Genomic DNA, 13,777 nt, shown 5'->3' with positions numbered 1-13,777 from the left:
CACAGTGAGAGCTTGTGCCCAAGGCTGAGAGGAGTTGTGTGCGGGTGGGGCCCGGGCACCAGGGACATGACGCAGAGGGTAGGGTACGCTCAGCGCTCGTGTGTCCCGGGTGCTCGGCCCTGCGTGTGGGGCGTGAGCTGCCGTGAGGCGCAGCCTTGGCTGGTTGCAGTGCTGGCTGAGGAGGGGACTCGGCTCACAGAGGGAGGGGGGAGCCCCTCCCCACTGCGGGCCCGTGTCTGCACCACTTGCAGCCCGGGGAGCTCCAGGTGAGAAAGCCGCTTGGTGGAAGCAACAGCGTGTTGTTTCTGGAGGAGCCAGTGTCAGTCCCGGGGCGCCAGCTCAGACGCAGGCGAGCGGGACCCCGCCCATCCCAGCCGCCAGCCTGCCCTGGAGCAGCACGTGAGGACCTGCAGTGTCGTGGAAACAGGATAAAATGCAAAGACCAAGAGAGTTAAAAATACCCACACAGAAATGGAGAAGAACAGATAGAACTGTTGGAAATGCAGATACAGTCATTGCAGTTGACCCCTTGGTGGGCAGGCTTTTGGCAGATTGGACGTTGCTTAGGGATGGTGGTCCAGTGAGGGCTGAGGAAGCCCACTGCGCGCGGGGCCCAGAGGAGGTGGGGGGACGGTTGGTGCCTCCGGTAGGGAATCCTGGGAACCCCAGGGAACACGAGGTAGATGTGCATCGAGTGTGTGAAACACGCCTGAAACTGCCGAGCTGGGTGTGGGCGGGGGTGTTACTTTGGGGTCGGCTGGTGGGGCTGGGGACGGGACGAGGACGTTACCCAGGTACGCGGCCTGCCCACGTCTCAGGGGCCCGCCACCCCTCGCGTGGGCGTCCATCCGCAGCCGAGTGCGGGCGCCGGGCAGTGGGTACCGGGCCGTGGTGGTGACACTTCCGTCTTTCACGTCAGAGGTCAGAGATGGCCCTCCTCGCGGCCAGCCCATCCCAGTTACCCGTTCCAGGGCTGGGGAAATGACCAGTGGGTAGCTGAGTGGCCCCATGAGCCCCAGTTTTAAAGGAGCCTTGGCCTTGCTTTGGGCCCCTGCGGTCAGTGGTGGCGCCTCTGCCCTGGGGCTGAATGCCGTGAGCCCCTCTGGGAGGGGGTAGGGACCACCGTCCTGTCCACTTGCCCTGGTGCCTTGGGGCTCTCCCGAGGGAGCCCAGCCTCTCCTCCAGCCGATGGTTCTGGTCTGAGGGCCGAGCAGGTCTGGACCCTGGGGGAGGGGCCGTGGCCCCCACGAGGAGGCCGACAGCTGTCTGTGCTCTCACTTGGTTCTGTCCTGAGTCCACGGGCTGTCAGCGGCCCGTCCACCTTGCCCCCGTCACCGCAGGAGCCACTGCTCAGGGCGTCCGGTTGTCTCTGCTCCTCAGCGCCCCGCCCCCATCACCCTGCTGCTGGGGAGCCAGCCCCGTAACGGCATCTGCTGTCTTCAGCCGCACTGCAGGGGTCAGCCGCGCTGGTTCTCAGCTGTGCAGGCGCCCTCTCACCTGTGCAGTGTCCCCGGGGCCCTGCTTAGCCTCCACATCCCTTCCTCAGCCACTGCGAGGGCCCTTCTGGGCTCTCCACCCAACGCTGACTGCAGCCAGTTCCGAATTTCCAGGAGCCCACCCGGCAGCGTGGCGAGTCTGCTCCTAGGACACTTGCTCCTGGGTCACAGCCAGCCCCCCAGATGCTTTCCCAGTGCCTGCAGCTGCAGTGTCACCCCCCACCCCAGGGCCCACGCTGTCCCAGCCTCCACGCTGACCCCCCTGCTCAGTCATGGGCAGCGAGGAGTGGGCTGGCCCCGCAGCCATGGGGGCTCCGAGGATGGCTATCGCAGGTCCAGGCTCCCTTCCTCTCGGGGCTTCCTGGGGTGGCAGATGCTGCTGCCCTTACGTTGAGCTCCAGTCCCAGTGCTCAGGGCCCCCCCCTCAGGCTGCAGGATGATGGCTTGTCCTCAGCCGGCCCAGGAGGCCCCTCACTTCCCACCAGGAAGTCTGGAGACTCTAATGGGTCGGCCGAGCACCCTGGCAGCGGCTCTGGTCCTTCGTCTGGGTTCCCACGTCTCCTGAGTGCTAGGAGACGGCACAAGGCCCAGATCCTCACCCACGTCCCGGCCAGCCCTGCAAAGGGAAGACTCCAGGACCCAGGAGCTCAGAGAGGCCTCCTGCCGAGCCTCCCGTCCCCCTGCAAGGCTCCTGACCTCCACCTGCTCCCCATGGCTAGCGGGGCAGCTTCCCAGCCTCTCTGGCAACTCCCCGCCCTCCCCATACCCAGCCTCTCTCGATTGGGTCATCCAGACGCACCCGTTCTCTTTCCTCTGCTTGGTGTCCATCCTGCTGGGATGCTGGGCGGTCAAGCACGGGCTTCTGCCCGCACAGCAGGGCTTGGTCAGCACTTGTTGGACGAACAAATGCAGGAGGGATTCTGAGCTCGGCCAGTCCCCCTCCCCGCCATGGCCCCAAGGGTGGCAGGACCTCCCTGGACTGGGCTTCTGGGTTCACGGGGCCCCCAGAGCGCACAGAGTCTGGGCCTTCAGGGCCGTCTTCCCTGTGCTGACAAGGAGAGCGATTTATTATCGTTTCTCTTCCATTTTTATTTTCAGAAGTAATGTTCAGAGCATCCCTTGGAACTGCTGATTTCTGAAAAGCAACCTTTGTGGAAGCAAAGGTTGCAGCCCAGTTTGACGTTTGACTTGTTCTGGAGGCAAAGCCCTGCGTCCAGGGCCGTAGTCCCCTAGCGCTCAGCGAAGCTGTGTCCCCATGACCCCGAGGGCGGAGGGCCGGAGACAAACCAGCGCGGCGAAGCAGAGCGCGGTGCTGCTTGGGATGAGCATGTCAGTGGTGGTTTTGCTTGAAAGTTTTCTGTGCTAACGAGTCAGTCTAGTGAGAAACACGCGGTTCCCTGAGTGCAGGCGTCACTGTGAAGCGCATTAAACTCAGTGATAACAAAACGTTCATTCAGTAATTTGTAACGTTGTCACTAAGGTAATTATCTTCGGTGTCTATTAACTGTTAGGTACTGCCCAGATTAAAGCAATAAACCTCATTTAGGACAAAATGGAAAAGTGAAAAATTACAAAAATTGCAGTGCAAGGGTTATTAACTCCGTGTGGAAGAGCGGTTTTCTTTCTGACATACAGCTGGCCCGCTGTTCTTCCTGTGGACACCCAGGCAGGATGGACAGAGCGGGTGGCCTTCACACCAGCGCAAGGAAACGCGTCCGGCGCTGGCCGAGGGGCGTCCTGGAGGAGGGCCCGGCTGGGGCCTTGGTCTGGGAGGGGCTCTGCTGAGCTGGAGCTGTGGACGGACCGCTCGGCAGCCAGGCTGAGCCCTGGGCTTGTGGGCGGGAGCTCCGCCCCCCGCAGAGCTCCATGACCCCTGCTTCCACAGCTCTGCTCTCAGGCCCCAGACAGGCTGGGAAACCAACGTGACTTGGGTTCAGCGAGGGAGCAGATTGGAGGGCGAGCGAGGACGTGACCCCAGGGTACCCGGACAGCAGGAAGATCCGTGCCAGGCGCCCTCCACACCCCTCCTAGGATGGAGCTAGGATGAGTTGTCTCGTAAAGAGCACTGGCGGAGTTCTGGAAACGTCTGTGACCTGCCCGGGCCCCACGCCCTCGGCCCATCACGAATCGCACAGGAGCTGCCCCCGACGAGCCTGGCAGCAGAGCTGGGTCCACCCAAGCTGCAGAAGCCCATGCGGGGTCCAGGCGGGCCGCGACACCAAGCAGAGGCTGAGGGCACCCGGCGTCCGCTCTGATGGGTCAGGGAGCCCAAGTTCTGGGTGGGGTGGCACAGTGGGACCCCCATCAGGGCCCTGAACTGAGGGCTGGACCTGGCTGACCAGCGGTGAGCCTTGCCTGGAGCAAGATGGGAGCACAGAGCCGCCCAGGGCTGAGAGGCAGCACCTGTCGGTCCCAGGCCCGTGTCTCAGCCCCGCTCAGTGACTGGGGGTCGTGGCCTCTGGAGGGAGGTGGGGTTGCAGCTCGTCCGGCATCGACTTCAATAATAACATAGCCAGTTGTTTCACCAGCCAAAGTGAGTTTATTCGGGAATAGCAGAGGAATTGCAGTTCAGTATCTGTGAACCATGGTGGCCCACAGGCACATCCAGAGAACAAGGAGGGGGATCTTGCTTTTATGGGGAAAAGGGGGAGCTGGGAGGGGCTGTGATAACCAGAGCCCATTGGAGGAGCTGGGGGTCCGGAGTAAGGAAGCTTCCTGTGGGCTGGGCCGCTGCAGTCTCTGGCTGGGCTGCTGTGGGAGGAGAGAAGTTTCCTTCCTCCTGCTGGGTGGTCAGGTAGAGATACCTTCCTGTTGGGGGCGTGCAGGGGGACGTCTCTTCATGTTTGGAGTAGTTGATGATGCACTGAGGGCGTGAGAGCTTCCCCTGCAGGCCTGTCCCGACTCCAACTTTAGCTCAGTTTCCTTAATTAATTCCACACCAGGCAGAGAGCGAGCCTGCAAAGAGCATATCTGGGCACTGGTCTCCAAAGTGAGCTCTAGTCTGTGACGGGTGAAAACACTTCACACACGTGAGCTCTGGTCTGTGGAGACGGACACTCATTTTACAGGTACCTTGGAAACACGCTTAGTTTTGTAAGAGGTACGTGGGTTTAAGGAAGCAGTCGTGCCCTGAGAATGACTGAGGTTTAGGAAATGCTGTTGTTTTACACGTGGGTTAACAAAGACTAAGGCTGGGGCATGACTTGGCCACAGCCCCCCACCCCCATCCCAGGAAATCAGACTGTGAGACACAGCAAGTTGACAGTTGACTCCAGTGGTGACCAAGGGGGGCAGCCGGACTCACCTGCAGTGTGTCTGTAACCTTGTCAGCCCTCCTGGACCATCTCCGGCCCAGTCCCAGGGTGGCCTGCCCTGACCAGACCTCGGTGACATGAGTAGGAAAGGCCACTAAAGAGACCACAGGCCCCGCCTTCCCTGGGAGCTGAGGACCCCCGCCCATGGGGGACAATGTAAATCACTGTGGCTGCCGTTCCCTGGGTGGGCAGGCGCGCACAGAGCGCAGAGGCAGGTCACGTGATGCAGGAGGCCCCCAAAGCCCCCCGCCCCGCACACGCTCTCCAGGCTTCCTTGGCCCTGGCCAGCACCGCCTTTGCCTCCCCGGTGGAAGCCCCGCCCTCTCGTAGCTGCCCCCCGCCCATTTGGACACTCAAGCCGGGGCACCACCCCACTCTTGCCCCCAGCTCGTCCCACCCCATCCTGTGCTGGCAGTGTTCACTCTGGATGGGGCAGCAGAAGAGAAAGGCAGCAATTCCTGCCCTTGGTGGAGAGAGAAGCGAAGGTCAGATACACGGCAAGTTGACGTGTGACAAGTGCCTGAAGGAGGTGCCCCGCAGAGGCGCAGGGAGTGCTTCCCACACTGGTGACCTCTGTGTCCCCCCGTGGGCCTCCCCTCATTGGCTCGTCCGGTCTTTCTGCAGCTGTGAACCAACTTCCTTACAAAACCCGCGTGTTTGAACCTTCGGATGACCCCTGACTCTGGCCAGTACTCCCACAGCCCAAGACTGACCCTGGGGGCCTCTTGCCTCCTGCCCCGCCTGTCCCTCCCGGGGGTCCAGCAGGGGTGTGGCTCTGGACAGCCGGGCCCACACATGGAGGGGAGAGTCGCCAGGACCAGGAAGTGTATGTGATGCTCGGTGTTTATTTTCAAAGACTGGGGCTGGGTGAGCAGAGGGGGTGCTGTGGGGTGCCGACCCCACCGGGGCCCGTCCCTTGGCCCTCGTAGCCTCAGGCCGGGGTCCAGACGTGGGCAGGTAGCTGGCCTTGCCTGGACAGGCCTCAGTCTGCGCTCAGCTGCAGGAGGTGTCACCAGCGGGCACCTGTGCACCACGGGGCTTCGAGGGGCAGTGGGGGGCACACAGGCCCGCCGTGGGAGCAGCACAGTGGTGGGTGTGCAGTTTTCTCTGGGGCATCCCTCTGACACCAGGACGGGGGTGAGCCTGGGTGGAGTGGGTGCTTGTGTTTCAGATGAGGGTCAGGTCCCGAAGGCCAGGCAGGTGGCCAAAACAGGCAGGAGGGGCTCTGAGGGCAGCCCCCCCTCACCTGGGGTCCTCCTCAAGCCGACCCTCACTACGCTGTCACCCTCCAGGGCCTGGGTTTCACCTGGGGCAGGTGTAAAGTGGGCGGGGACAGTGGTATCCACGGAAGGTGTGCGTGGGCTCCCGCGGTTTCCGTGGTTGGGTGGTGGGTGTTCTGGCTCCAGATGGGGCAGGTAGGGTGGGCGTGCGGGTGGGGGTGCGTCAGACAGTGGTGGAACCATAGATCGGGAAGCTGGGGGTGCTGTCCTCGGGAGCCTGGGCCGAGGAGACGCAGGATGGGCCACAGCTGCACTCGTCCACGTGGGTGTAGGTGTGCTGGAAGGCCGTCCCGTTGGGACACTGCATGGTCACCACCTCCTGGTGGGCCCTGGTCTCCTGGCAGCAGAAGCACGGGCACTGCGTGGCCCGGGCCCCCGTGGAGTACCTGCAGATGCACGGCCCTCAGGACCTGCCCACTCAGCCACAACCGCCCGGACTGCCCGGCTCCTGGTTTCTCGGGGGTCGGGAGGCAGCGGCCCCGTGCCTGTTCCCTGAGTGCTCGGGGCTTCTCTGTACTGGCCCGGGCAGCACTCTCGGTCACTTTGAACCCCGACCTTCCCCAGCCAGGCCCCCTTTCTTTCCCAAAGCAACTCCTCTGACTTGCTGACCCTGTCAGACCCCTCCTCCAGGAACCTGCCCGGGGCCCTCCAGCCAGGCCTGGACCCATCCTCCTGCCTCTTCCAGCCCGTCTGCTCACAGCTGGCTGCAGCCCGGGCATCGGGGGTGGGGCGGGGCTCTGCCAGCAGCTCTTCCCTGACAGTCTGGTCCCCCTGGGTTCTGTCCGTCCTGCACGTGGACTCTGACCTTGGGGTGGCAGCCCTGGTGCCCTGCCCCACGTGGCCCTGCCAAGCTCTCCCAGGCCGGGCTCTGGGGGTCAGGGAAGGCCCCAGGGTTGGTGCAGCCCTGTTGGGGCGGCGCTTCTTTCCTTCCTGTAGCAAGCTGGGCCATCCAGCCCCAGCCCCGTGCCAGGTGTCCGGCCAGGGACACGGACACGTGGGGCACCGGGTGGTGTCCCCGTGTGTCCCGGGGGTGGGGGGAGGCGCGGGCCGCTCACCGGGACGCTCCCGGGCAGAAGCCCTCGCAGAAGGGGACGCTGACGGCGGCCTGGGTGGCGCAGCCCCGGTGTCGCAGGACCGTCATGCTGGCGCGTACCTGGCAGGAGTCTGGGCAGACGAAAGGCGGTGGAGGCGCATCTCTGAGGTCCCCGCCCGCGCCGCACCCCCACGTAACCTCCCGCTCAGGGTCGGGTTCTGGCGGCGGGATTGGCTTCGGGAGGAGTCAGTGGGCGGGGCGGGGCGGGGCGGGGCTGGGGGGCGCGAAGGCGGGCCTCGACTTACCCACTTCCTCACAGGAGTAGCAGCAGCCGATTTTCTTAAGGATGCCCTGCGGGGGAAGGGGGACAGAGGGCGAGCTGGGGCAGGCGGGGCCTCCTGGGGTGGGTGTGGGCGGGGCTCCCAGGTGGGTGTGGCTCTGGGCGTGGGCGGGGCCTCCGGGGCGGTCCTGGGCCCCAGACACACACCCTGCAGCTGGACACGTCCGGGCACGCGACGGGCGTCGGGGTCAGCATAGGGGGCCCGTTTTCAGCCTGGCAGTGGTACAACGTGCAGTTGTCCACGAGGCTGTTGACCCAGGTCTCGTTGGGCTGAAATAAAAGGGGGAGAGTGGGGGCCGGGTTGAGGATTATCTGGTGGGCCTAGAGGAGCTGGTGGGGAGGGTCTCTGGGGCGTGGGGGTTGAGACTGAGCCCCCCTTACCTGAACCAGCCGGCCGTCGGACGTGAGGCAGGCCGTCTGCACGCACTCCCCGCAGCACTGCCCGGCCACCCTCGAGTACTGGAAGCCCTGGGTGTGGGGGTGGGGGGGTCACGTCCCTCAGCCCCAGCCTGGCTCGTCAGCCCTCCTGCTCTCCTGCCCATATCCCAGGGGCCCAGGGCCTCCCTAGCAGCACCTTTCCTCTGTGAGGCAGTGTCCCTGCCCTGCCCCAGTGTCCCCTCTTGGCCTCACCCCTGCTTCCAGCACCTTCTGCACTTGTGCCCTCCAGGAACCTGATCCCAGCAGCCTGCAGGTCCTGCCCCTTGCCCAAGACCCCTTACACCATCCTCCTGCTTCACTCCCTCCCTCGGGAAGAAAAAAAACCCAGTGAAGCCTGAGCTGGAGACCCTTCCTGGACCCTAGGGTATGGTGACTGGGGGCTGCCCCAGGGGCCTGGGTCTGCCCAGGAGGCCGGCCTCACCTGGGGACAAGTGGTGTTGCAGGCATCCTCCTCACACTGCACGGTCGGGTCATGGGTGTCCCCGGACAGGCAGGTGCACGTGTGGCAGGGAATGACCGCTGGGAAGGTTGCACCGACCTGCAGTGGAGAGGGCGAGGGGAGGTGACACAGAGGACCCTGAAGGGGCACCAGGGCCAGGACCTCTCCCCGTGTCGGTGAGGCCCACAGAGCAGTCTCTGTCCTCTTCACATGGGATTATGGATGTGCCCCCTGGCTGAGCACAGACCAGGGCAGGCAGGGGCCCCGGGCAGGCAGGAGGGCTGGGAGGGTGCAGTCCTGCCCCGAAGCTCTTGCTGGGAGAGCTAAGCTCCCAGAGGCTCTCTACAGAAGGTGCGTGTAAAGGGCCCAGAGCCTCGACTCACCTGCTGTCATGGCGAGAGGGGCTGGAGAGGGCTGGGCGTGGGGAGACAAGGAGTGGACACGGGGCATCCCTCGGCGGATGTGCCCAGGCCCGGACCCACTCTCCGCCCTACCCCGACCGCCTAGCTGAGCCCTTACCCCGTAGACGGTGCCGTTGTAGGTGCACAGCTGAGGCCCTGGAAGGAAAGAGAGGGCTGAGGACCTGCCCAGGCAGCGGAAGGGAGTGTTCAGAACCCCCAGCCCCACCCCCACCCCAGAGACTCACGGCAGCTGAAGGTGGGGCAGCAGCTGTCCTCCGCCTGGGTGCAGGCCAGCTCCTCTCCCGGCCTACATTTGGGTGGGCTCTGGGGGCACGTGCTTGTGTTGCAGACTGTGGGAAAGTTGGGGGGCTGCCTGGGGTGTCCCTGCCCTCTGCCCTCTGGCTATTCTGGTTCCCAGGGTAACATCTACCCACACTGGACCAAAGAGATCCCCCTTCCATGGGAGCTGACGGCTCTCTGTTGCCCTTCTGGGTCCCCACGCTTTGTCACCTCCCCGGTCTTCCCCAAGACCCTGGGTGGTACCAGGGCACACCAGAGGTCACCAGCTTCATTTTTAGGTGGAAAAATGAAGGCCCAAGAGGCCTCCCCACCTCGTGGTCCAGCCAAGTCCAGCTAGGACCCTGCAACCCTCCTCTGCCCTGCAGGCCTGCCGGCCAGGCGGCCTGTGCCCAACACCGTCCTCTGCTGTCTCTCCGCTCCACCCGGCGCCCCGGGGTGCAGGCCTCACCACACAGAGTTTCCATGCAGCAAGGGTTGTCGGCCAGGGGCCTGGTCTGGGCCACGAAGCCGGCCCCGCCACATTCCTGTGGCTGGTCCCGGGCCTCGCACTGCACAGGGGCGCACTGCACCGACACGGAGCCTTCATCACACACGCAGGACTGGCAGTTGCTGATCCACCGCTCTCCGGGCTGGAACAGACCAGGTCGGGGTCCCCCAGGGCTCCTGGGTGGTGCCCGGCCTCTGGGGCTGCGTCCAGCAGCGGGTCAGGCCCCAGCCCTCAGCATGCGGGCTCCGCCCTCAGCCTCCCCCTCTCTGAAGCAGGCGTGTGACGGTGATGCAGCTCACGCTGGGGTGCCCACACCAGCCCATCCCTGGCCCCGGTAGAGCTGCCGCCCTGAGATGGAGACCCCCTCCCTCCTTCTGCTCAAGCAAGGAGTCAGGCAGCTGTGGGCGGAACACTCACGAATTTGGGAAACCCATCTGGTCCCACGCAGGCTGGGAGGGAAGGATGGGGAGAAAGGGGGTCACTGGGAGCGCTGGGGTTGGGGCCCAGCAGGCCTGGCCACCCCCTCCCCCCAACAGAGACCTCTTCTTCCTGCTGGGGACAGAAGCCCCCGGAGAACTCGAGGGTGGTGGTCACTTAGGAGGGGGCTCAGGAACGCTCAAGCCCACCCTGCACCGCTGGCAGAACTGGGTGGGACGGGCCCAGGCCGGGGTCTGCCCGCCCCGTGGCCCTCCCCATCCCGCTCTGCGGGGCTAGGGAGGGCCCAGGTGTGGGGTTGCTTACGGCACTCGGGCACACAGATGTCCGTGTGTGAGTTGAACAGGATGTGGCCGTCGGGACAGAAGCACCCCTCTGCCTGCCCCCCGCTCGCCGGGCTCTGGCTCCTGCAAGGCGACCAGGGCAGTCCAAGGAGGAGTGCAGTGGGCATGGTGGGGGGCTGGGGTCACTCCTGAAGTCCAGGGTCGGAGGTCAGGGTGGGGGAAGGGCACCCTGAGATCTGGGGCTTGGGGTCCCGGACCCTCTGTGGGTCTCCTCCTGGGTTCCCCCAGACCATTCAGGCAGGCCTGGGAGGCCTGCTGTCCCCACCGTCCTATCCCGTCCCTGTCTGCTGGGCTCACCTGGAGTCACAGGACTTGGGCTGCACGGGGCCACACGGCTTATACACCTTGGTGGGCGGGCAGGTGAGGTCTGCAAGCACACAGAAGGGTGTCAGGTGGGCCAAGGAAGCCAGGGCCCCCGGCGGCCACACCCGACTCACCACACAGCCCGCTGGTGGCGTTGCGCCAGTCGGGGCACACGCCCCGGGCACGGCAGAGCACAGAGTAGGCCTCCAGGCTCTGGCAGAGCACGTCAGGGCGGCTGGGCCTGCAGCTGTCGCTGACACAGGTACTGAAGAACGGGCCGGGCGGGATGAGGCCGTGGCACCCGGCGAAGACCCTGCAGGCAGGGCCGGTCAGAGGCCAGGGTGGATGCCCTGGGGGGTGGCTGCCCCTGACCTCCCAGGCCGTGCAGAGGACTCACGGGCTCAGCATCAGCTCGCAGAGGGGTTCCAGGGGGCACGGAGTGGAGGTGGGTGTGCTGGGTGCCGGCGAGCTGGAGCTGGTGGTCGGGGGCAGGCCGGTCGGTGCCCAGCAGCCCTCCCCGCTGCTGTTGGGGACCAGCCAGTACCGGGCCATGTCCTGGCAGGTGGGGGCCGTGGTGCCGTCGGGCCGGCGACAGTCATCCCTGCGGCTGTTGGTGCAGGTGCCTGGGGAGGGCGGGGCAGGCGCATCACTGTGAGGGGGGCACTGGACCATCCTCTTCTCCCCTTCCATCCCCCCGACTTCCCTGGCAGACAGTCAGCTATGAAACACTGCTTCCTGCCCGGAGCAGGTGGCAGGGGGAGCAGGTGGGAATCTGTGGCGGGGGCAGGCGGTCAAGAGCCAGGGCCGCCTGGGGGCGTGTGCCCGCAGCGGTGGTGCCCGGCCCCTCGCTCCCCCAGCAGGTGTCCTGCGGGTCCCTGCTTACCACACTGGCCCTCGGTGTTGTAGCTGAAGCGGCTGTAGGACAGCTGGACCTGGAAGACCCGCCCGTTGAAGACGATGCTCACGCCGATGGCGGGAATCTTGAGGCTCATCGCCGTGGCCCCCGTCTCCGTCACGGTCAGGCCGTTCTTGCTGAAGCTCTGGCTCACCCGCGTTTGGCCAAACAGGATCTGGGACGTGACCGGAGAACCCGTGACTTGGGCCGAGGGGCACGGGCTGGCCTTTGGGGCTTTGCCTGTCAGACGCTGGGCCCCCTCCTCGGCATCTGCACCCCGAAGCGCAGATGCCCCCTCGGGCCTGGGTCACAGTCGGCGCATTTGGGTCCCAGGGTGCTCTTGGCCGCGGGCACCTCCCACGCTCCTTCCTTGCTCAGGAGTCACTGTGCTTGGGGCCCCAGGTCGCCGTGCGCCCTTTGCCTCCCCTGAGGCCCCATGGGAGCTGCCCTCTGCGCGGGGGAAATGCTCTCTGTGTGCACCAGGGCTCCTGGGCCTCTGCCGGCCCCTGCCTTCCCTAACCAGGTTGGGACAGGCCAGTGCCGCTCTGCTGCCTGCACTCACCAGGCTTTCCTCCTGCCCGTCGGCGCCAGGGGTGGTGGTGAGGATGATGTCCATGGTCTCATAGTGGACGCTGAGGGCGCGGGGGCAGCTGGCGGCGGCCTCACAGTAGTGGTTGTGTAGGAGGATGCTGAGGTTCCCGTGGCGCGGCTGGATCTCCCGCATGAGGACGTGGGTGCAGTTGTCCAGGAAAGAGTAGGAGGTGCCGTCGAAGGTCTCGTAGTGGGTGTCCCCCCAGCCGCTGCAGGAGCCTGGGGGGTGTGGACGGGCCTTACCCAGTGCCACCCAGAGCTGCCACCTTGGGGAGTCACTCAGCCCCCAGGGCCTCAGTCCTCTCGCTTATGACATGGGTATAGCAGGTTGGATGGGGGCCCCGAAGACGCATCCACCCAGAGCCTGCGAATGTGACCTCCTTTGGGAAAAGGGTCTTTGCAACTGTGATTAAGGATCACGGGGTGAGGTCATCCTGAGTTACCAGGGTGGCCCTAAATCCAATGACAGGTGTCCTTCTAAGAGACAGAAGAGACACGGCGAGGAAGCCGTGTGATGACTGGGGCAGAGGTGGGAGGGACGCGGCCACAGCCCAGGGTGCCTGAGGCCCCAAGTCTGGAAGGGGCGGACAGGACCCTCCTTTAAAGTTCTGGGGGGAGCTCAGTCCTGCAGACACCTTGATCTTGGATTTCTGGTCTCCAGGACTGGGAGAGAATCACTTTCTGTTGTTTTGAACCACTCAGTTTGTGGTCCTTCATTTTAGCTGCCCCAGGCCCCCCGGGGGTTGTAAGATCGCCCGCTCCTACGTGCTGCTGCATGGGGAAATCTGCTCAGGACCCCTCAGGTTACGATCCCCTCCTCTCCCTGATCTCAGAAACCCCCGGCTTCCCTTCAAACCGCCAAACCTGATGGGGGGTGGGCTCAGCGATCCCGGGCATCGGGCATGGGGGACATGTGCGTGTCCCAAAAGCCTGGCGGCGCATCCCCTCCCCACCCCCCCGCCCCCAGCGGCAGGCTCTCACACTCGCACTCGTAGCTGTAGTCACAGGGCCCATCCCCGTTCTGCACTCTCACGGGCAGGTGCCCGTTCACGCAGACGACGTGGCCCATTGGCTTCGGCCCCAGCAGGGCGATACGGTTGTCACCCTCACACCGAGCCACCATGCAGTCCTCCAGGGTCCAGGACTCATTCACCTGGAGAGAAGGGCAGAGCGCTCAACAGGTGGGCTTGTGAGACCCCCCCTCATCGCCGCTGCCTCAGGGCCCCCTCGGCCTGGGCAGGGCTGCCCCCGCCTCCTTGCCGGGCCGGTGCTAACCAGGCCCAGACCCCGCGTGCCTCCCTCCAGCCAAGCTAGCTGTGGAGCGGTCACCGAGGGGCTGGGGGTTGTGCCGTCACCCTGATGGGCACCCGAGGCCCTGTGCACACAGAAGGGCCTGGCGCTTCAGGGAGGAGGCGGGAGGCACACCTGTCGGGGAGGGATGGTGCGATTGCAGCCGGGAACTGGGGTGGATGGGGGAACAGAGGCCGAGGTCCCCGAGGGTGAGGAGGTGGGGCAGGTGCCCTGGAAGCGGTCGATGCCGCAGCGCTGGTTGCAGATGGCTAAGAAGTGGCAGCCTGCTCCGTCGGTCTCGTTGTAGATCATGTCCCCTACGAATACAGAGACACTGGGTCAGCCAGGGAGGGGGGACAGGAGGGCGTCCCCAGACAGGCAGGCACATGGA

At 65.1% G+C, this 13,777-nt stretch overlaps 1 protein-coding gene across 1 annotated transcript in view; it reads right to left on the bottom strand.

The window, feature by feature from the left end:
- Positions 1–5,652: 5,652 nt before the first annotated feature.
- Positions 5,653–13,777, bottom strand: part of LOC132493331 (mucin-5B-like) — a 34,081-nt gene continuing 25,956 nt past the window's right edge. Inside the window, 18 exon segments of the mRNA XM_060103724.1 lie at positions 5,653–6,476; positions 7,146–7,254; positions 7,429–7,474; positions 7,611–7,733; positions 7,845–7,931; positions 8,323–8,439; positions 8,860–8,897; positions 8,987–9,091; positions 9,490–9,670; positions 9,946–9,977; positions 10,270–10,370; positions 10,605–10,674; positions 10,745–10,923; positions 11,008–11,233; positions 11,494–11,680; positions 12,068–12,315; positions 13,078–13,249; positions 13,522–13,703. Coding sequence (XP_059959707.1) covers positions 6,254–6,476; positions 7,146–7,254; positions 7,429–7,474; positions 7,611–7,733; positions 7,845–7,931; positions 8,323–8,439; positions 8,860–8,897; positions 8,987–9,091; positions 9,490–9,670; positions 9,946–9,977; positions 10,270–10,370; positions 10,605–10,674; positions 10,745–10,923; positions 11,008–11,233; positions 11,494–11,680; positions 12,068–12,315; positions 13,078–13,249; positions 13,522–13,703 — 2,426 coding nt within the window. The 3' untranslated portion in view covers positions 5,653–6,253.

The sequence above is a fragment of the Mesoplodon densirostris genome, chromosome 7 (genome assembly GCF_025265405.1).
Source record: "Mesoplodon densirostris isolate mMesDen1 chromosome 7, mMesDen1 primary haplotype, whole genome shotgun sequence".
NCBI lineage: Eukaryota > Metazoa > Chordata > Mammalia > Artiodactyla > Ziphiidae > Mesoplodon > Mesoplodon densirostris.
Note: the sequence above shows the minus strand (reverse complement) of the source record. Positions and strands in the feature narration are given on the sequence as shown.